The sequence below is a fragment of the Dipodomys ordii genome, unplaced genomic scaffold (genome assembly GCF_000151885.1).
Source record: "Dipodomys ordii isolate 6190 unplaced genomic scaffold, Dord_2.0 Scaffold28, whole genome shotgun sequence".
NCBI lineage: Eukaryota > Metazoa > Chordata > Mammalia > Rodentia > Heteromyidae > Dipodomys > Dipodomys ordii.
The window spans coordinates 15,794,470-15,817,399 of NW_012267244.1; the positions used below are offsets into that span (position 1 = coordinate 15,794,470).

A 22,930-nucleotide genomic window follows, 5' to 3' on the forward strand; every position below is an offset into this window, starting at 1 on the left:
CACACACACACACACACACACACACACACACACACACACACACACACACACACACACACACACACACGAGTATACAGAAATATGTCATGCAGAAGTCAGCTTTATGGCTTAATCAGTCCTATGTTCAAACACTCACGCTGTTTATTCTTCCTCTACAATGGACTTGAGCAGTTGTGTTAGATGGACATAGCTGTACAGCTTGAGTATGAATAAGCAAAGGTCAGGACTGTAGGGCTTTCAGTAGCAAAACAGTCACCAAGTGTACCTGTATGGAGCATCTATTTCTAGTTTTTAAGTAGACTTGTTGAAAGTGTATGGAGAAAGACTTTTTCACTCTCATCAAGTTCTTCTCATTTTTCCAAATAATAGACACTTCTTGAATCCCCTGATGTACCTGCTTCACAAAGTAACAGTTGTTTCTCTCTTCTCCCAGTTTCTTCCCCCTTCCCCACTCCCCAATTTGGAGTGGTGACAAAGTGGGAAAGGAAAGGAAAAGATGCAAATGCAGAGAAAATGAAGATGGAATGATTCGTTCTTCAAAGCTTAACTGGATTTCTTGCTTTATATTTGGTTATTTCTAGGCTTGACTATTCTGGCTTTCTTAAAAGAAAAATTATTTCCCTGAGTTTATCCTTTTTAAGGCTTAAGCCAGTCATTACCATAGGCATTTTTGGCCATGTTGGCAAATAGCTCTGAATGTTGACTTTTAAATGACTCCATACTTGTTGTTCAGTATGTCCTAGGCACTCAGATATCCTTTAGGTCACAATCATTAAACCATTATTCAAAGACAAAGGGATAACAGTGTATGTAACATCAATTCTTTTTATTTTATTTTATTTTATTTGTGAACATATTGTACAGAGGGATTACAATTACATGGGCAGGATAATGCATACATTTCTTACCAAGCATTGCAGCCTCCTCCTTTGGTAACATCAATTCTTTAGAGAAGGAAAAATGTGAAAGCCACATTCAATTTAGGAATCAAAACTTGTGACACAAACTATTTTATCATAAACAAAATTTCTTTACATTTTAAACTTTGATCTGAAATTAAAGATCATGCAAATATACCTCTGTTGTGAATTTAAAGCCCTCTGAAAAGTCCTTTCTGAATTTTCTTTTGAGGATTTGCACGGATATTTGGATATCCAGTGGGCATTATTGGAAATAATGGAGTTCTCTTTTCTGAATCTGCAAAAAAGGCAAGTATTGATAAAAATGTGTGGGAATTTTGTTTTAACTAAAATCAAAAGTCACATGATGAATTAAAATGCATGCATAAAATCTGTGTGATGTTTAACTGAATAGCATCCAACAGCACTGTGCCCTCATGGGTGCAGTGTTAGTGTTGGAAGCAGTTCTTGTGGTGCTTTACATTAATGTGATGTAAAGAATTACCTGTAGCATAATTAAAAATCAAATACACTCATCTTAGGAGAGTTCTTACGGGATACTTGAATTACTATGTTGGGAATGTATATACTCCCAAGAAAGGGAACACTTGCTTGAAAGTGCCTGTTTTTCAGGACTTCCTATGCTGTAGGGATTCAGGCATGCTATTCAGGGATGCTGAGATGTGATCTGTTTATTCTCTTCTGTCCTACCATCTGGTTGTTTATGTTTTACTTCCTGGAGCTAGGAAGTCTTTGGTCCTGGGGTTCTGACTTTTTTTTTTTGCTAGTATTGGGGCTTGAACTCCTGAGTTCAAGACTGGTGCTCTACCATTTGAGCCACACCTCCAATTTGGCTTTTCACTGATTAATTGGACATAAAACTCAGATTTGTCCATCCCAGACTGGCTTTAAGCTGTGATCCTCAGATCAAAACCTGAGTGCCTAGGATTATTACAAATGTGTACGTTTTTATTGTGATTTAAAGGGAGGAATTTTCCTGTGTCTTTCAGCTTAATATTTGATTTCAAAGGTCATTGTCTGGGATTTATCTAATCTTGAGTAAATGTAATCTATATGCTTTGGTGAAACTCCTAAGAAAAAATTTAATCTTTTCTATAAACGAGGTTAAGTGTTTCTTGTAGCGATGAGGCTCTTTTATAACCCAACTGAGGAATTCGGTGAAATGTTTTATTAATATATCAGTTTCTAATTTTACTGTCCTTTATTATTTCCTCAACTCAACTATAAAAAAATGAAAAAAGTAAAAATAAAGAAAATTAATGTCAACCATAATCATATCATGAAGAACCTTTTAATAACAGTTCATTAGGTAGTATTAGCTACTGGGATCAGGGTTTGAGCCCTCTCTTGTAGGAAAGTCATTTAGACCAACCTCCTCCCCTAAAGTTGGTATTAACATGCATAGGGAGATTTTGCTTATTTTTATTTATGTTTATTTATTCACTTATTTAGTACTGGGCCTGGGGCTTAAACTCAGCCTGGGTACTGTCCCCGAGGTTTTATGCTCAGGGCTAATGTTCTACCACTTGAGTTACAGTTCCACTTCTAGCTTTTTGGTAGGTAACTAGAGATAGAGTGTCCTGGACTTTCCTGTCTAGGCTGGCTTCAAACCTCGATATGCAGATTTCAACATCTTGAGTAGCTAGGATTATAGGTGTGAGCTACTGGTGCCTGGTTTAGCCTCATTTAATAATATAAAGTATTTTTCCAAATATTTTTCCTGAGATGATTTTTAGTGAGAAGCACATAATTATTTTAATAGAAGAAATTCAGCCTGGATGTGGTAAAACTGGTCTAAAATACTGGCTATCCAGAAAATGGAGATAGGAAGGTTGGAGGTTTGAGGCCTCTTGCAAAATTGCAGAACCCTGTCCAAAACAAATGAGAACAAAAAGGACCATGAGCATAGACTAGTAAGTGGTAGAATGTAAGATGCCAAGTTTCACCCCAGTTTTCCCCTGTCCTCCCTAAAATGGGGCAGGACCAGATAAATCACCGATTTGCCCACTTGTTACACATAAACCCAGAATGTTATACTTGGCCCCTGTCTGACATTTCATTTAACTAAAATAAGCCCCCAAATCTTTATGATTCCTCATCCCTGAAAACATAGTCATCCTGATGTTGAACACTTACTTTGCAATTTTGTACTGTCCAGCAGAGCTAGCAGAGTAAGCCTAAAGGAAATGGTTGACAAGCATTTCTTGCTCTAATAGAATTTAGAAGACAGGAAAAAAGCACTAGCTATAGGTCTAGTCATTAACCTAAACTCAAAACTAAAAACATTGTCAGTGCTCACCTAATCTAAACATCCCATTTCATTTGAGCATGTTAGTAAGAAAGGTTTGTATTTTGTCATAATGTATGAAGGAATGGTTAGCCAATGGTCATTAAATAGGGTCAGGCACTGGTGGTTCACACTTATAGTCCTGACGACTCAGGGGGATTGAGATTTGAGCCATCCCTGGTAGGAAAGTCTGTGAAAATCCTATCTCTAGGATTACCCATCAAAAAAGCTGGAGGTAGATGTATGGTTCAAGAGGTAGAGTGCCAGCCTTGAGCAAAAAAGTGAAGCAAGAGTGTGCAGCCCTGAGTTCAGTTATTAGAAAATTTATTACTAAGTCCAGCAATTCCTGAACAGTGGTTGGCTTTCAGCCACATATTATTGATTGTATGGGTGATTATACCAGGCAAGGTCTTGTGTACACCTGTGTGTCCTGTTGGAATGGACAGCATCTTTGATGGAAAGAGCAGCCAAAGGTTATTCACTCTTCACTCTGTCCCAAACTGCAGTTTTGTTGGATGTAAGATGATCATGAACCTTTAATGCCCTTTTATAAAGGACTTCTGTTGTTTGCATCTAGGGTGCTCACTTCATCCAGTTGTGTTGCCAAAGAAATACTCCTCTGCTGTTCCTTCAGAACATCACTGGTGAGGAATCGTTCATTCAGCTTGGTTACGTTTACTCTGGGAAGGTTCTATTCGATATACTTTCTACTAGGCTCTCTTTAAGGGTCAACCTTTTTTTTGGTCAGTGCTGGGGCTTGAACTCAGGGTCTGGGCATTGTCTATGACCTCTTTTACTTAAGGCTATATCACTCTACCACGCTGAAGCACAGCATCACTTCCAGTTGTTGAGTGATTAATTGAAGATACGAGTCTCATGGGGACTTTTCTGCCCTGGCTGGCTTCCTGAGTAGCTAGGATTACAGGTGTGAGCCACTGGTGCCCAGCTCAAGGGTCAACATTTTACTTCATGAATACTTTAGTTTCTGAGGGGATGATCCATTCTTTCACTATTTTGGAAGGAAGGTGGTTTTCATATAGAGGCTTATTATGAACCTAGGCTTGTACAGAACATGTGATCTTTCATCAGCCTCCCAGATGCAGGAATTATAGTAGTATATACCATACCCATTAAAATTACCTTTTTTTTTTTTTGGTCAGTCATGGGCTTGAACTCTGGGCTTGGGCACTGTCCCTGCACTCTTCAGCTCAAGGCAAGTGCTCTACCGCTTGAGCCACAGCACCACTTCCAGTTTTCTAGTGGTTTATTGGAGATAAGAGTCTCACGGACTTTCCTGCCTGGGCTGGCTTTGAACCATGATCCTCAGATCTCAATCTTCTGAGGAGCTAGGATTACAGGCGTGAGCCACCAGCACCTGGCTTATCCATATATATTTTTTTTAATTCAAGCAGTTTCTCAGTTTTGTGCATCACAAACACAGGCAAAAGAAGTGCCATCCCTGGAGACCTGGGAGCAAAAGAAGAAGCAGGAAGCCTGGCTATTGAGTCGGGTAGGGACTCCTAGCACCCAGTGAAACAATCTTTATTTCATCAAAGTTTTAAAGCATGCTGCAGCCTTCTGCAGATATAGATAGATAGATAGATAAATAGATAGATTTTTTTTTTTTTGTTGGTTGTGCGAGTTGAACTCTGGGCCTGGGAGCTGTCCCTCAGCTCTTCAGCTCAAGGCTAGCGCTCTACCACTTGAGCCACAATCCCCTTCTGTTTTTCTGAGTGGTTTATTAGAGATAAGAGTCTCATGGTCTTTCCTGCCAGGGCTGGCTTTGAACTGCTATCCTCAGATTTCAGCCTCCTGAGTAGCTAGGATTACAGTCGTGAGCCACCACGCCTGGCTGCAGTAATATTTTAAACTAAGTCATTGGAGACTGGAGACCTCCCAATCTGCATACTCACAGTCCTTTCTCCTAGCTGGCCATGTCACATGGCTACCAAGCTGCTGCTTTGAAAAGGTTTCTTGACAACAGATTGCCTCTTTTTTGTTGGACAAAGTTTTAGTGTGCATCCTAATTACCTGTTGTAAGGAAATTTGAAAAGTGGTGAGAGAAAAATCTTATTTTACCTGTTAAATCACACTTTTTAGGAGTGTACTAAACATAGGTGTTTTGTTAGGGTGAGAGACCAGTAATTAGTTTCAGCCAAGGTGATGTACTGTGGTGCTGATTTCTGCACATTCATTTCATCACCTGGGCCTTTATTTCTGTCCAGGATTCATGGTCGGGAAAGAATATGAAGCCGAAGGAATTGCCAAGGATGGGGCCAAGATGGTGGCTGCTGTGGCTTGTGCCAAAGTGCCTAAGATCACCGTCATCATTGGGGGATCCTATGGGGCTGGAAACTATGGGATGTGCGGCAGAGCATATAGGTGAGTGATTGTCATGATTTCCTCTGAAAGAAATGTTTCAAGGATTATTATAAATTTCCAGTTTATATCAGGCTTGAGGTATAGAATGGCATTCACAAATCTTGATTGATTATATCCTAATTTATGTCATCTCAAGAATGAAATTAAGGGCTGGGAAAGGTGGCTCAGTGTTGGAGCGCTTGCCTTGCATTCTTGAGGCCCTGGGTTTGATTCCTCAGCACTACATCAGCAGAAAAAGCCAGATGTGCTATAACTCAAGTGGTAGAGCACTCGCCTTGAGCTGAAGAGCTGAGGGATAGCACCCAGGTCCAGAGTTCAGGCCCTACGACTGACCAAAAAAAAAAAAAAAAAAGAATAAAATTAAATTTAATGCCAGTGGCACTTTTTGGAAACAATTTAAAAGGAGAACCAGGAAGTTTTGATAATGAAAATCTTCCATATGAGACTTGTGCGATGCAACCAAAATCTTGCATTGATCTCTTGGACTAGAAAAGAAGATTGAAATGCAACCAACCCAGTGAAGCAGTGTAAGCATAAGGTAGAAGAATCAGTAAAGCCTGGGTGCTAGTGCCTCATACCTATAATCCTATCTGGTTAGGAGGCTGATATCTGAGGGTGGAAGTTTGAAGCCAGCTAGTCAGGTAGCATAAAGACACATATGACCAGGTAGGAGCCAGAAACAAGATGGCTACAGACAATAGCATTAAAAAATATTTTTTCTTTTAAATTATTAAGTAGTTATACACAGAGGTTTCAGTTCAACATGTTAATTTATGAGTACAGTGCATCCTGATCAGTGTTATCTCTTCTCTGCACACCCATCTATCCTTCTGTTTTCATTTTTGTTGTTACTTGGGCTTGAAGTTCTCACTTTGGACTTTTTTCTGGTTAATTGAACATAAAAGTCTCCTGGATTTGTCTGCTCAGGCTGGTTGATGACAGCCTTCTGAGTAACGGTTTATAGGCATGAGCCATCAACACCCAGGCAGATAATGGCATGATATTATGAATGCTTTTTTTTATTTTTTACTTATATTTTTTTATTGTGAAAATACTGTACAGAGGGGTTACAATTACATGGGCAAGATAATGAGTACATTTCTTATCAAACTTTGTAGCCTCCTCCTTTGTTTCTCCTTCCCATCCCTTTCCATTCTCCCCCAACCCCCTCAACACCCCCCCCGGCTATGAATACTTTTTTTTTTGGGGGGGGGTCCAGTCGTGGGGCCTGAACTCTGGGCCTGGGTGCTGTCCCTCAGCTCTTCAGCTCAAGGCTAGCACTCTACCACTTGAGCCACAGCGCCACTTCTGGCTTTTTTCTTTTTGCTTATGTGGTGCTAAGGAATCGAACCCAGGGCCTCATGCATGCAAGGCAAGTGCTCTACCCCTGAGCCACCTTCCCAGCCCCTATGAATACTTTTATAATGGAGAACCTAATTATATCCTCATCTTCAGAGATTGGACTTATTGGGCTCTAGGCATCGGTTGTTTTTGTTTGTTTTTTGCCTTTAGTAGCACTGGGGTTTGAACTTGGTCACCTTGATTACTAGGCAGGTGCCCTCACACTTAAGCCATATCCTAGCCTTAGACCAAGATTCTCTTACCTTTGCTTTCTATATAACTGGGGTTATAAGCATACACTATCACACTCAGCTCCACTTGTTTTGTTTTGGTTCATTGTCACCGTTGCTTTTTTTTTTTTTCCTACTATTGAGCCTGCGTGCTGTCTCTTTAGCTTTTTTGCTCAAGACTGGCATTCTACCACTTGCCAGCTTTTTGCTGGTTAATTGGAGATAAAAGTCTTACGGGCTTTCCTTCCTTGCTGGCTTTGCACCATAGTCCTCAGATCTCAGTCTCCTGAGTAGCTAGGATTACTGGCATCTGGTAGCATCTGCTTTGCTTGTTTTTCAAGGCTCTCAGATAATTATACCATGTAGCTGGAAGAACAATTGCTAAATTAACAGGCAAATAGGGCCTCTGAAAGATCTCTATGGGTATTGGATTAATTATTCTTTCTTTTCTCCCAGCCCAAGATTTCTGTACATGTGGCCAAATGCTCGTATCTCAGTGATGGGAGGAGAGCAAGCAGCCACTGTGTTAGCCACAGTAACAAGGGACATAAAAGCCCGGGAGGGGAAGCAGGTAGGTGACATTTTTTTTTTTCCTCTGTGTTTGGCCTTCACAGTGAATCCGTGGAGCACAGCACCTAGCCTCATTCTGTTGTTACCACAGGGTTATGCTGACCTGAAGCTGTCTGAGCATTCAGGTTCACCCATGCATCTTCTCTTCCTTTTTTCAAGCCATTGCATTTGATTTACCTTTGGTCATTTATAAATTTTTTAAAACTGTCTAGGTGAGTGCCTGAGGCTTAAAGATGTTTCATTCTTAGTCATTTGCAGTTGGTGAGATTCAAATGAATCCAATACTTCTTTTTATAGCTGAAAGTATGAGAATTTTATTTTCTCCATTTTGCTTTTAGATCGTCAGTAAGAATCCCATGAGTAGGAGGGCTCAGTCATCTACTGCAAATTGAATCCTGTTACAGTCTTAGAAAGGGCAGTGGAAACTCTATGCAAGGCAACTTAATAAGCAGCTGCTTTTTATGTGGATTTTTTTGTTTGTCCTGGTTAGAAATTCTTGTGAGATTTGCATTTTTGTTAATAACTTTTAACCTTTTCAAGTTAGCACCAAGCCTTAAAATGATTACTGTGTGCTCCTAAAGTGGGCATCATGTGGAAGAGGCCCTTCCTCTCCAGGCTTTGAGCTGGCATCAGGGTCATTCATTTTTAATGCTGGGCTTGTGATGATGGGATGATATAAAAGCCATCTTGAAACCATGTCTTGAAATCCCAATTATGTTTGTCAAGAAGGCTTAAATTGAGGTTGTAGATCCATCTGTATCAGTCATTATCAATGCATATGTATGTGTCCAGGTGGGTGGGCCCAAGATGGGGACATGTAGTAGAGATATGGAGTTGAATAGATGGGATATGAAGTTCTATCTGATACTTTGAAATCATCACGTAAGCTTTGTGAAGCCTAGAACTACTAAGCAGTAGCTCTTTGATAAATTTTCATGTGATATGCAGATATAGGTACTACTTACTCCTTTTATATGTGAAAGGTAAGTAGAATTGTTCTCCCTCCATATTCTTGGTCTATAAAATGCTGTTTAAGTTTGTATATAAAATAGGATTAAGATTTACTTGAAATAAATAATTTGCTTCTGGGAAGTGGTGCTGTGGCTCAAGCGGTAGAGCGCTGGCCTTGAGATGAAGAGCACAGGGACAGTGCCCAAGTCCAGAGTTCAAGCCCCACGACCAAAAAAAAAAAAATTGCTTCTGGTGTGGAATTTCTTTTTTAAAGTTTTGTTTTGTTTTGGATTTTGTTTTTCTTGAGATAAGGTCTTATGTAGCCCAGGCTATACTTGAATTAATAATTCTCTGCTTCTGCTTCCCCAATTTTGGCATCACAGACAAGTACCACCATGTTAGCTGGAATTTGTTTTCGTTTTCGTTTTTGCAGTTCTGGGCAGGGCCTGTTGCATGTTAGGTAAGTTCTATACCCACAACCAAAATGAAAATATTTTTCAAGATTTTTATATTCAAGATTACTATAGATTTTTAATACTGAATTATCACTTGATCCTCATAATGCTGATAGGAAAGCCACTAATATGTGTATGCACACATGTGTACCTGCCACCTGCCAGTCTTAGGGCTTGAACTACTCAGGTCCTGGGTACTATCCCTTAGGTTTTTTGTTAAGGCTGGTGCTCTTGCACTTGACTTACAGCTCCACTTCCAGCTTGTTGGAGTTAAGAGTTTCACAGATATTTCTGCCAGGGCTGGGTCAAACCACAATCCTCAGATGATAGCCTTCTGAGTAGTTAGGATTATAGATATGAGCTACCAGTCCTCAGCCAAAGGCCACTCATTTTTAATAAAGGAAAAAAATATCTATGCTACCTAGGAAATTGATTATAGTTTTGTCTATTTTGGATGAAAATCTTCTACTTTACCTTTCTTGTGGGAAGTATTTTTCTATTATTATATTTAAGTAGATGTACAAAGGATTTTCCATTTAACAAAGCAGTTTATAAATACAGTGCATCATAATCATTGTCATCCCTTAACACTCTTCTTAGTTTTGTCGTACATACATTGAATTATTATTATTGTTATTAGTTATGGGGCTTGAACTCAGGGTCTGGGCACTGTCCCTGAGCTCTTTTGCTTAAGGCTAGCACCCTACCACTTTGAGCCACAGCTCCACTTCTGGTTTTCTGTTGGTTAATTGGAGTTAAGAGTCTCAAGGACTTTCCTGCCCAGGCTGATTTTGAACCATGATCCTCAGATCTCAGCTTCCTGAATAGGTAGGATTATAGGCATGAGCCACCAGTGCCTGGCTTACATTAAATTCTTTCCTTTATTCACTTTCCTCTTGACCCCACCCTACCCCTTTCAAGTACGACCTTCTTAGTGTTTATTTTGTTGAATTTTGCCTTTGCCTTTCTACGCAGTTATACAATTTGAGTTCTCCCTGTCTTAAGCAGAGGCTGCTAAGTTTAATGTGGCTCTTTGGTTATATTCTATAACTCACTTCCATTATTGTTCCATGCTGGAATATGATCTGTAATACCCTTAATTTTTACTTTCAGTGACCTCAGGACATTGTCTTTAATAATGGACTTGTAAAAATGTGCTACTTTGAAGCTTAGGCTCAGTCAGATTATGTATATCAGCAACACTTGAAATCTTTTCATATTATGTGAATGTTAGTAGTACTAATCTTTTTTTTTTTCCTTCAGTACTTGCTAAGTAATTCTCTACTGAGCCACAACTCCAGCCAGTTGTGGTGTTCATTCTTATTCATGAAATCTTTTTTGTGGTTACCTAAGTGCTTTCAGTTGTTCCAGTAAAGCTGATTTACTCATATTCTCTTTCAGTTCTCCAGTGCTGAAGAAGCAAACCTAAAAGAGCCTATCATTAAGAGATTTGAAGAGGAAGGAAACCCTTATTATTCTAGTGCCAGGTAGGAACCAGAGCATCACTCACTCTACATTGGGAATTTTGGCATTCAAATGGGCAGTTTTACAGAGACCTGAGCAGCTGGCATGGTTGGCCTGTATAGAAATATAAAAATTGTGTCTGGCTAGGTGTGATGACAGACACCTGAAATCCCAGCCATAGGAGGCCGAGGCAGGGGGATCATGAGTTTGAAGCCAGCATGACCTACATAGTGAAACTCTTTCTCCAAAAATCAAGATGTCTTGACAAACTTTATATTGTTAGACAATAGTTAACTAGCTACCTTCCTCCCAGTTTTTCAGGGTTATAGATCTATCACCATAGTCTGATTTTACCTGCCCCCTTCCCCCCCCACCCCACCAAACCCATCTCTGGCTGTAGTTGTAGAGTGGTAGGGTCCATTCCTGGACCCTGTGACCTGTAAGCAGAGGTGTGCCATGCCAGGAACTAGGAATAAGAATGAATGGCTATAATCAAGAACTCTAATAACAACAGATGTTGGAGGGGATGGACAGAAGGGAACCCTACTGCATTGTTGGTGGGAGTGTAAACTTGTTCAACCACTTTGGAAAGTAGTCTGGAGGTTCCTCAGAAGACTCCACATAGAGCTCCCCTATGACCCAGCAATCCCACTTTTGGGTATTTACCCGAATGATCACAAACAAGACCATACTAAAGCTACCAGAACAACTATGTTTATTGCAGCATTATTTACCATAGCTAAGATGCCCCTTAGTAGATGAATGGATCAAGAAGATGTGGTATATATACACAATGGAATTCTATGACTCCATCAGAAAAAATGATATTGCCCCATTTGTTAGGAAATGGAAAGACTTGGAAAAAATTATATTAAGTGAAGTAAGCCAGGCCCAAAGAAACATAGGTCCCATGGTTTCCCTTATTTTCAATTACTAGTATATGTCTGAGACAAGCAGAAACAGTCAGATAAGTTGATGTTAGGTGAAATGAACCCCAAGATAAGGACTCAAATGGTTTTTCTTTCTTGCTATTGTTTCTAACATTTATAAGATGATTTCTTTGTTGCTTTGTATGTCCCTCCCCAACGGTATAACCCCTGTTTTCACTGTATTTGATGTTGGTAGAATTTGTGGAGGGGAAGGGAAAAAACAAATAGTTTAAATAGGGGTACAGGTGGACCCATTGCAACAATGAGATATACAAGATGTTAGAAAAACGGTCTTTATAACTTTGGCGCCATGTGGGGCGGGGGGTGGGGGTGGAGATGGGAAGAGATGGGAAGGGAAAACAAGGGAAGAAGCAACAACGCTTGATAACAAATGTACTCATTGTCTTGCTCATGTAATTGTAACCCCTCTGTATGGTATTTTCACAATTAAAAAAATTTAAAAACTCAAATCAGATGCAGAAAAAAAGAATGATAGTCTTGATTGTGCCCCTTTTTTTTAATTTAATTTTTTTTGTTTTTGCTAAAAATGTAGATTCCTGTCATGCAGCTCTGATTATTTTGTTGTTATACCATTTTAAGCCTGAGATTGAACACATATTGGCACTTGGCTAATAAGGGTACTCCAACAATTGGAAGGTGACACTGTTCACAGTCAGGGTCCCTGTGTGGTTCAGCTAATCACCTCTTGCACCACTGCAGCTGTTATTGTTTGTTTTCTATTCCACATAATGAGGTGATAAATCACTCCTGCCTGTCCCTGCCCCAGCTGGAGACTTGCTGGTGTGTGCTTTCAGATCTTTTTTTTCCCCACAATTTCAATGTTCTGCATTTGGAAGACAAACCTAAGCTTCCTATCTTTGATCTTTTGGTCACGATGAAAAAAAAAAGTTTTTAAAATTAGGATATGCTATGATTTATACCATTTACTGGTGAGGGCAAACTGGAAAGAAGGGAGAAAAGAAAATCCAGAGTTAGAGTTAATTTTACTTAATAATACCTATTTGGGTTATACCTCTCTTGGCACTGGGGAAGAGAGACTAGCATACTGATTTTCAACATCATCCTTAATTTGAGTTCAAATAGTAACATCTGGAATTTTTGTTTAAAGCCTGTTTGTCTTCTTGCTGATGGTATTTTTCAGATTTATAGGTATATTTATTTTGTAGGTATATTTATATAGGTGTATTTATACTTAATATTTATAGATATAGGTTCATTTAATTGAGAATAAAAAATTTTAAATCTTTAACTTGAGAAATAGACATTCCTCATTTTGCTATTACCCCACAGGTTTATATAGTGGGCAATAGAAGGAAAGTAATAGAAAGCAATGTGAAACTTTGTTATATTTTTTGATGGTCATGGGGCTTGAACTCAGGGCCTGGGCACTGTCTCTGAACTCTTTGGACAAGGCTAGTGCTTTACTACATTGAGCCACAGGTCCACTTCCAGTTTTCTGGTGATTAATTGGAAATAAGAGTCTCAGGAGCTTTCCTTCCCAGGCTGGCTTTGAACCATACTTCTCAGATCTCAGCGTCCTGAGTAGCTAGGGTTACAGGCATGAGCTACTGGTACCCAGCTTTTAAAAAAAATATAAAGTTGATGTATAGAAGAATTGCAGTTATATAAGTTAATGAGTACATTTTCTGTTTGGACAATGTTACCTCTCCGTCTCTACCAGTTTTTTCCTACCTCCCTCCCACAAATTGTATAATTCATTTTCAACATAGTATCTAGTCACATGAGACTTTAAGGTGAAATATAAACTATGCATTATAAGCTTACCGTGTTTTTTTATATAAGGATTGACTGAAATACTCAGACATAATTGAAATATAGAGCATCAATTACTAAGTGTGGTAGGTGCACACCTGTAACCTTAGCTCCCAGGAGGCTGAAACAGTTTGAAGCCAGTCTGGTCTATATAATGATACCCGGTCTCAAGAAACAAAAAGAGAAAAATGGGACTATCTTGTGGGAGCAGTTAATTTTTTTGTTCTGGATAAAGTAAGTCATCTATTGAGAAAGATTGCATCCTTTGTTTTCATCTAAAATTACTTTACTGGGCTGGGAAGGTGGCTCAGTGGTAGAGGTGCTTGCCTTGCTTACATGATGCCCTGGGTTCAATTTCTCAATACCACATAAACAGATAAAGCCGGAAGTGGAGCTATGGCTCAAGTGGTAGAGTGCTAGCCTTGAGCTGAAGAGCTGAGGGACAGCGCCCAGACCCAGAGTTCAGGTCCCATGACCAGCAAAAAATAAATAAATAAAATAAAATAGCTTTACTGGATTACATGCAAGGTAGGAATGCAAATGGCCAAGACATACTTATCTTTGGAAATAAATATTGTAATATGGAAAAGTTCTCTATTAATTTACAGGTACAAATTCTATTGAGACATTTGGTGGCCTGGAGATAACACCTTTGGCTTAGGAGGCCATCTTTGGTTTAGTAAATCTTACCTTACTAGCAGTTCCCTGGCTTGTTTGGGCATGACATGGTAGATCTGACTTCAGGAAAGTTGATTGTTACCTGTGGCTGGTGTTTTTGTTTTTGCAGCTCTGTAAGGCAAGTTATCTATTACTGGGCCACATGTCACATAAGTAACATGTCACACACATGTTATCTATGTCACGTACCAGGTGCTTCTGCTCAGTTGTTATTATATTTGATATGACCCTCTAGCCCAGACACCATTAACCAGCCCTTCATCATTATGTTGCTGCAGACTGCAGGCTTCAGTGCGTCATGTAATTGATTCATCTTGATACAGGTTGTAAGCGTGCTTTACTTTATATTGGCCATTGATACTTTAAGGTCCCTGTTATGGAAGTTTTATGAGCAGAGAGTTGATTGCTGCCTGTTGATGTAAGAAGGTTTAAAATTAATGTGCAAGTGTTGGAAGCAGACTGCTTGAAGAAAACAAAACTGCCACCTGTGATGGATGGAAGAAGTGATATGTCTCCTTCATTGTTCTCTATAAATTTGAGCTTGCCAATGAAAAGCAAACTAAAGTTTCTGCTTAAAACTTTCTTCTGAAAGTGGTTTAAGGTTGCTTATTTCTTGATGTAACAAAAAACAAAGGGCTCTATTTAAAGGTATTTAAGTTCTTAATGAAATATATTGAAGCCTACTTAGTAATTTTCCAGTTCGCTATGTGTTTGGGAGAATATAAGGGTATGCCATTGCCAGGGAAGGTTCTGGTCTAAGATTGTAACACTGTGGGGTGTTCCTGCCTCCAAATTAATAATCTCATTTGGTATGTTTGCAGAAACAAAAAAATTTCCTGAAATAAGTAGAAATGTTTTTATTTTTATTTTATTTCTTTATTTTTTTTTTGGGGTCCGGTCATGGGGCCTGAACTCTGGGCCTGGGCGCTGTCCCTCAGGTCTTCAGCTCAAGGCTAGAGCTCTACCACTTGAAGTAGAAATGTTTTTAAACAAGGGATTACTTTGAGATTCTTGTAGTAAGTAGTTCTCAAGGCTTTATGGCCTGGGGTGAAAGTCGCATTATTTTTCTCTGTTCTTCCTTTCTCTTGAGCATGATTTCTATTAGAACATTCTAGCACTGAGGTATTAATTGGTAGAGCCACGTGTTACCTGAAGTAAACCCTGGTTGTCATTGCTGGTAATGGAGTGTATAAATGGTGGTAGTTTTGTGGTAAGTTCCTAGTAACCTATTTTTCATTCTTTTGGCAGGCTGTGGGATGATGGCATTATTGATCCAGTGGATACTAGACTGGTCCTGGGTCTCAGTATTAGTGCAGCCCTCAACGCACCAATCCAGAAGACTGACTTTGGAATCATGAGAATGTAACCATATTATAAAATGTGTTCTGTTGAACAGGTGCCAAATATTTAAACCACATTTTTTTGCCTTAAAATTTTAAATCTTTAAATAAGCGGCTGTTACACTAATTTTTTCTTAGTGCAATTTTCTTTTTGAAACTTGTTATGTAGCCCAGACCATACTGGCCTGGAACTGGCTATGTAGCTCAGGTTGGCCTCAAACATGGAGTATACCTGTCTGTGCCTCCAGAATGCTGGAATTATCTCCTGTGCCACCATTCTGGCTGTATTGTGCTTCTTTTTCTTAGCCCAGGAGTTGGGAGGAAAGAGGCCCAAGGCCTAGTATAGTGATAGGTGAGCACTTTACCAGGGCCTAGTAGGTGATAGGCATGCACTTTACCATTTGATTGATATTTTCTATTTCCTCTAAGACTGGCACTCTACTACTGAACTCACAGCTTCACTTCTCAGCTTTTTGCTGGCTAAGGATGTGTCTCATGGACTTCCTTGCCTGGGCTGGCTTTGAACCATGATCCTTAGATCTCAGCTTTTGAGTAGCTAGGATTACAGCAGGCAAGAGCCATTGGTGCTTGGCTTGTATTGTACTCTCGTACCTTTAAAAAAATGGTTGAAGAAGTGGCATTGTGGCTCAAAGTGGTAGAGTGCTAACCTTGATTGAAAAAGCTCAGGGATAGCTCCCAGGTCCTGAGTTCAAGCCCCATAACTGAAAAGAAAAATCACAGGTTATTTTTTTGGTGGGCATCAGTTCCTCTCTTTTAAAGTCCTTAGAAAATTTTTCTGGGTTGGTTCCATATGGAAAATGGGGAACTGATGCCCACCAAAAAAATGGCTCAGTTTTACCACCCATGGAATGAAGAAAATAATTTGTAATTATCCTTTCTGTTCCACAAACAATATGAAAAGTTATCTAACTGAGTATTCTAGGATTACTGAGATTTTAAATTTAAAGTTGTATTTCTACTAAATGTTTTGTTGATTATACTAGGTGATATTTCATCACACTTTTTAGAAAGCATCTGTTACCTTTCCTTTTTTCTTACATTTCTTTTCTTCTGATAGTAGGTAGACTCCTTATTGTCCGCACTATGGGCTCTCTTTACACATTCTCTTCTTACCTTGCCTTTTCCTGGCTTGATGGCCGTGTTGCTGGAACCAATGAGTTCCCTAACCTTTCAAATGTAACTGTAGCATTCTAGTTGATTGAACATACCTTAGGTTTTATGGCTTAACACTCTAGGTTTTCTACCAATTTCTCAGGCCATTATGTTAGATTCCTTTGGACGCTCTTCCTCCCCTACTAGAAAATGCCAACAATTTGCTCTTTCTCAATGGACTAGGTTCCTATGACAGCACTGCCATACTTTAGTACTGGTACAGTGTTCAGCCTTCTCTCTCTCTTTTTTTTTTTTAACCTTCTCTCATTTAGTGAGCAGGTTGAAATTACTTAAAATATGAACACATTCTAATTCTAAGTGCTTTTATCTTTTCAAAGGTGTAAACAAGACTATTGTTAAAAACACAGAATTGCAAGGAAAGTTTAACCATCAGTAAACTTGGCAGGAAGATTCTTACAGACATTGGGTCTGAAAGTGAAAGACCCAGAGACACGAAATTTATAAATACATAGAAGATTTGCAAATACAATTTAAATTCTTGACCTAACACATAAATTATACATTTTTTACTAATTTGCTGGTTAACCCACACTAACTGTACAAATTAATGGGAGTTACGACATGAATCATTGTGCATGGTCAATGCTCTAGGGTAGTGAAATACCCATGACTGTCCTCCCTGCTCCCACCACCTTTTCTTGTCCCTACTAATCAATCCCCTCCTACTTGTTACGTTACCAGTTTTGTCATATTTCTCATATGGCCAGCTTGTGATACTTGACTTTCTTAGTCTAGTTTATTTTGCTTATTGCCATGATATCCTCCAGTTCCAACTAGTTTCCTGCAAATGACAAGATAACTCTTAATGACTGAGTAATAGTCCATTGCAGACACATATTGTACTTCATTTATACATTCATCTGGTGGTGGTTACCTGCAATGTTTCTATATTTTGCCTACCATGGGCATGCAAGTATCTCTTGACGCTGACATCCTTTCCCTCTGATAGGACTCAGGAGTGGGATGGTTGGAACATATGATATACTTGTATTTTAAAACCTTCAATACATACATTTACTATCTGTCTTCTAACCAATTTACCTTTCATATGTAAAAATTGTAAAACTGATAGGATCTGAGGCACATTAGTTATTGATTACATTGTCAGAAAAGGAAACTTCTCCCTCCTTAGGACACAGTCAGAACATTGGTGCCTTAAAACTTCAGGTGCTACCTGGCACCAATTGTGGACCCCTGAAATCTTAGCTACTCTCAGGCAGCTGAGATCAAAGGATCAAGGTTCAAAGTCAGTCCTGGTAGACAAATCTGAGAGACTCATCTCCAGTTAACTACCAAAAAGCTAGACGTGGAGCTGTTGCTGAAGTGATTGAGCACCAGCTGGTAGTGAAAAAAACCTAAGGATTCAAAGCCTTGAGTTCAAGCCCAACCACTGGCACACAGAACAACAACAACTTGAGGTGTTTGCTTTTTTTCAGTAGCAAGCCGCAGAGATAAAATATTTCTCTAGCATTGAATTGCCATGTATCTTCTGAGAGGTGAAGAACATAAAAAGGATTTCTAAGTAATTGGATAACTCTCATCCCATTGCTCTCTCACATTCTTCTCATCTATCATTTTTCATCAGTCAGCATTTGCTTATATGTGTTGCTAAAATAGATCGTTCACCAAAGCTGTACAGCATTTGTCATCAGAGAGGAATGTATCCATTGTGGATTCCTTGCAAGTGATAGCATATGAGCTTACTGTAAACCTTACTGAAACCAGCACATGTTCTAGAGGAAGAGTAAGATTCCATGTTGCACTTATGGTTTCCCTCACTGTGAATTCTTCTGTATGTCATGAGGTATGAGTTCTCTCAAGGCTTTGCTACACTCACTATATTTTGGAGATTTCTTCTCTCTGGTGTACTGTTACAGTATGTGGGTCTAAGGTTAGCCCTTCTTGAGGAAGATGAGTGGTGTGTTAGATTGTACTGTGAGGAACCGGAAGGGGTGGACTTTGAGGAAAATGGACTCAGCCTTCCTCTTAACAACTCTCTGTGAGTCCTATTGCCACATTTCCTGAGGTTGTGGTTCAGCGTATTCAGTGTATACACATGCTACACACTACCTTAGGCCACCTCGAGGCCATACTTGGTCAGGCAGGCACCACTATTGTCTTGTGGTAGTATACATCACATGCCTCTGGTGGACAGATTGATGCTGCTGTGTCCATGGATGGGCACAAAACTTACGAACAAAGTATTACTGTCATTCCTTTAAAAAAATAATGACCCATTCCTTAAATTTGCATTATTTGATTCTCCTATGAGGAATGAGGTAAGAGTTCCCCATGAAGGCCTTCCCACCCTGATTACGCTTAAAGGGTTTTTCACCTGTGTGATGTCTTCCATGCCATTTAAGACAGAAACGTGCCACTTTGGGTCTCTCCAATGTGTGTGTGTGCTCAGATGGGTGGTAGGAGTGTCCTTCCACACTGACGGCACTAATGTGCTTCCTCCCCTGTGGGAATGATCCTAACATCTGTGTTAAACTCTTTGTACCACTCGCTACACTTAGAAGGCTTCTTTTCCGTGGGGTAAATTTTCATGCCTCTGAGTTACCAGAATCTTGAACACTCCCACATCCCTTACTTTCATATTGTGTTGTTCTCCTGTGTATTTTTCTGTGAAAATTGAGGGAAGATTCACATTGGAAAGCTTGCTCATGCTGTTTACAGCAGAGGCTTTTTACCAGTGTGAATAGCTCTGTTCTTTGAGACTTGAACATTCCCTGAAGACCTTCACAGTGAGTACATATATGTCGTTTCTTACCACTATGAGTTTTTTGGTGTACAGTAATATTAGAGCTCACTCTAATAAAAGTTTTCCCACATTGATCACACTTGCAAGGTTTTTCTCCAGTGTGTATTCTTGGGCTCACTATAAGAGATGTCTGCTTCATAGTTTTCTACAGTGGCTGCATCTAGTAAATTTCTCTTTTGTAGCTTCTCTTATGTCTGTTAAGATATGAAAGAGTGCTGAAGATTTTCCCACAATCATTGCAGTAACAATTTTTCTCTAGAATGGGTTAGCTTGTGCTTGGTAAGATTAGAGAGCTTTAAATTTGTTGCATTCATTATTTTACCTGTGGTATAGTATTTTTACCTTGTATGATTTCATGCTAAGAAGTAAGCTATCTCTAAATATTTCTCTATATTCAGCATCCATAAGATTTCTCCTTAGAGTGAGTCTTCTTATATCTCCTAAAGTAGGAGCTGGAGCAGTGTGAGTAATGCACATTTGAAGGAATTGCTTCCATGTGTTGGCTCCTTTTCCTTACTGTTGAGTCTTTTCTTTTTACAAACTATCTTGAATAGTTGTGGTTGAGTGGTCATAAGCAGACTCATTACCATGTGCACAGGAGTCTTGGTGAATTTTTCTCTTCGCTGTCCTCAGCTTACTATCTTGTCGTTTGAAGGGGTTTGCTGAATTGAAGTTTCTGTAGTTCTCTAGTATCTTTTCTATATAGAGATTTCTTTGTGCTGAATATATCAGTTCCCATTCCTTGGTAAAATCCATGGCTATATCCTTCAAAATCACTTAATTTCTGTAACTCAGAGTGGAGGTCTTCCACTTCTGTGACCCTCTGGTGTGTATAAATGAAGTCTTGAAAAGACAGAGCAGGGAGGATGGGCATGGGCATGTGTCTGCCATTTTGCAAGTCTGCAAGAAAATGCACCTAGACTGCAGCTAGGAGAACTAGACTGCAGCTAGGAGAACTAGGCTGCTGCTTTTTTTTTTTTTTTTTTTTTGCTTCTATGAGCCATTCTAGTAAAGGTTCAAGACACAAAGAAATCCATGTGTAATCAAGGAAGAGTTTAGCTCAGACTACTGCTCTCATCATTTCTGCCTTGCTTTTCTTGGAGAAAAGCAAAAGCACTCTTTTTAATTGTAACAAGAGACAGCTTTTATTTTAACTATTTTCTTTTTTATAGTGGTACTGAAGTTTGAACTCAGGTCTTTGGGCAGGCCCAAAGTGCCTGAAGGCAGGCATTTGACTGCTGAGTCAAGCCCTAGGTCTTATTGTAACCATTTTTAGTGTACACTTCAGTGACATTAAGTATCTTCACATTGCTGTACAGCCATCAGCCCCATTCATCTTAGAACCTGTCATTCCCAGCTAAAAACTGTGTACGTTATTTTCTACTCCCCTCTGCTCCTGGCACATCTCTCATGCGTGGGGAGAAGTGGGTACTGGGGCTTGAACTCAGGTCCTTGCACTCTTACTTGGCTCACCACTTAAGCCACAGCTCCCCTTTCAGCTTTTTGGTTAATTAGAGATGAAAGGTCTTACAGATTTTGAACCCCCAGTCTCAGATCTCAGCCTCCTGAGTGGCTAGGATTACAGTTGTGAGCCACCAACACTAACATCTCCTTTTCTTAAAAAAAAAAAAATATTTTTTATTTTTTGTCAGTTGTGTGGCATGGATTCTGGGCCTGGGTGCTGTCCCTGAGCTCTTCAGCTCAAGGTGAGTGCTCTGCCATTTAAGCCACAGCGCCACTTCCGGTTTTCTGGTGGTTAATTGGAGATAAGAGTCTCACAGACTTTCCTGACTGGGCTGGCTTTGAACTGCATTTCTCAGATCTCAGCCTTCTGAGTAGCTAGGTTTACAGGTATGAGCCACCAGCATCTGGCTCATCTTATTTTTAATAGACATGGTTTTATTTCTTGATTGTACCTGCTGATCCATTTCTGCCCCTCTCATGGCATCTGTCTGTAGCTATTTAAGAATCACCTGGCATTCTCCCAGTTCATCCCTGCATTCCCAGTAGTTCTGCTGATAATCTCATGTGGTCTTAGAACAGCCTCCCTTAGTCATCAACTTCTGTGGCTTTTGCCTTCTTTATTTTTATTTTTATTTTTTGGGTCTGGTCGTGGGGCCTGAACTGGGCCTGAGCGCTGTCCCTCAGCTCTTCAGCTCAAGGCTAGCACTCTACCACTTGAGCTACAGCGCCACTTCCGGTTTTCTGGTGGTTAATTGGAGATAAGAGTCTCACAGACTTTCCTGACTGGGCTGGCTTTGAACTGCATTTCTCAGATCTCAGCCTTCTGAGTAGCTAGGTTTACAGGTATGAGCCACCAGCATCTGGCTCATCTTATTTTTAATAGACATGGTTTTATTTCTTGATTGTACCTGCTGATCCATTTCTGCCCCTCTCATGGCATCTGTCTGTAGCTATTTAAGAATCACCTGGCATTCTCCCAGTTCATCCCTGCATTCCCAGTAGTTCTGCTGATAATCTCATGTGGTCTTAGAACAGCCTCCCTTAGTCATCAACTTCTGTGGCTTTTGCCTTCTTTATTTTTTTTTTTGGGTCTGGTCGTGGGGCCTGAACTGGGCCTGAGCGCTGTCCCTCAGCTCTTCAGCTCAAGGCTAGCACTCTACCACTTGAGCCACAACGCCACTTCTGGCTTTTTTTTTTCTGCTTATGTGGTGCTGAGGAATCAAACCCAGGGCCTCAAGCATGCAAGGCAAGCGCTCTACCACTGAGCCACCTTCCCAGCCCCCATTGCCTTCTTTATTGTCTCTTGACTGTCTCCACTTTTGTTTTTTTACCACTAAGGGCTATAAGTGGTCTACTGCATCCTGGCTACCCTAGTCCTACCTGTCCACTCTGGAATTAGAACTTCCTCCTCAAGTACATCCTTGAGCAGCCATACTGCTTAATATCCTTAAGTGGTTTCTACAAAAGTTCTAGCCTCCCATGCTCTTGTGATCTTCATCTTTACTCTCCAGCCTCCCTCTTTGCACTTCACAGAAGACTGGTTCCAGCCATTCTAGATGATCAACTTCATGATCCTTCCTAGTCCTTTCCATCTTAGGGTCTGCAAGGCTTCCTCTGTCCAACTCTTTAACCCTTACCTTTCAACTGAAGCTCTTGCTTTTCTCAGTGAAACATAGCTTCCTTAGGAACGTGTTTGCAACTTCCTGGCTTTCCTCCTATATGCTTTTGTAAAATGTTAAGTTTACTTTTATTTATCACAAATTCGTTAGGTTATCATAAATGTTCTTTCTGCTAGAATGTAAGCTCTGTAAGAGCAAGGACCTTCTGTTTACCCTGAATAAATGGAGAAATGAAGAATCCATGTTGTAATTTATGTCTTCAGGTCATGTAATTTTAAAATTAGGTGATTGATTTTGTGATAGTGCACTTGTCAAGTATTTTTCATAATAAAATGAACATTTCCAACATTTGTGTGTGAATTTCAGTTGAGACAATGTTTGTGTATTGAAAGCCAACTTCTGATTTGGGGCAGGTAGTCAAGTTTTGATGAAGCTAGGATTTTTTCAGGAGAACATTAATATTTTTAATTTTTTTTATTGTTATAAAGGTGATATATGAAGGGGTTACTGTTATATAAGTCAAGTAAAGAGTACATTTCTCTTTGGAC

General features: G+C 39.7%; 1 protein-coding gene and 1 long non-coding RNA gene across 2 annotated transcripts in view; one reads left to right on the forward strand and one right to left on the reverse strand.

The window, feature by feature from the left end:
* Mccc2 (methylcrotonoyl-CoA carboxylase 2 (beta)) overlaps positions 1-15,468 on the forward strand; it is a 53,448-nt gene extending 37,980 nt beyond the window's left edge. The window contains exons 12-17 of the mRNA XM_013015909.1: positions 1,132-1,208; positions 3,785-3,851; positions 5,433-5,589; positions 7,617-7,731; positions 10,538-10,623; positions 15,250-15,468. Of these exons, the coding sequence (XP_012871363.1) occupies positions 1,132-1,208; positions 3,785-3,851; positions 5,433-5,589; positions 7,617-7,731; positions 10,538-10,623; positions 15,250-15,367 (620 nt within the window). The 3' untranslated portion in view covers positions 15,368-15,468. The remainder of the gene's footprint in view (positions 1-1,131; positions 1,209-3,784; positions 3,852-5,432; positions 5,590-7,616; positions 7,732-10,537; positions 10,624-15,249) is intronic.
* Positions 7,187-20,780, reverse strand: LOC105985383. The gene is made up of 3 exons (XR_001175055.1): positions 16,384-20,780; positions 14,581-14,586; positions 7,187-7,202 (listed from the first exon to the last, which is right to left on the reverse strand). It is a non-coding gene; the product is annotated as an uncharacterized LOC105985383 (long non-coding RNA).
* Between the last annotated feature and the right edge of the window lie 2,150 nt (positions 20,781-22,930).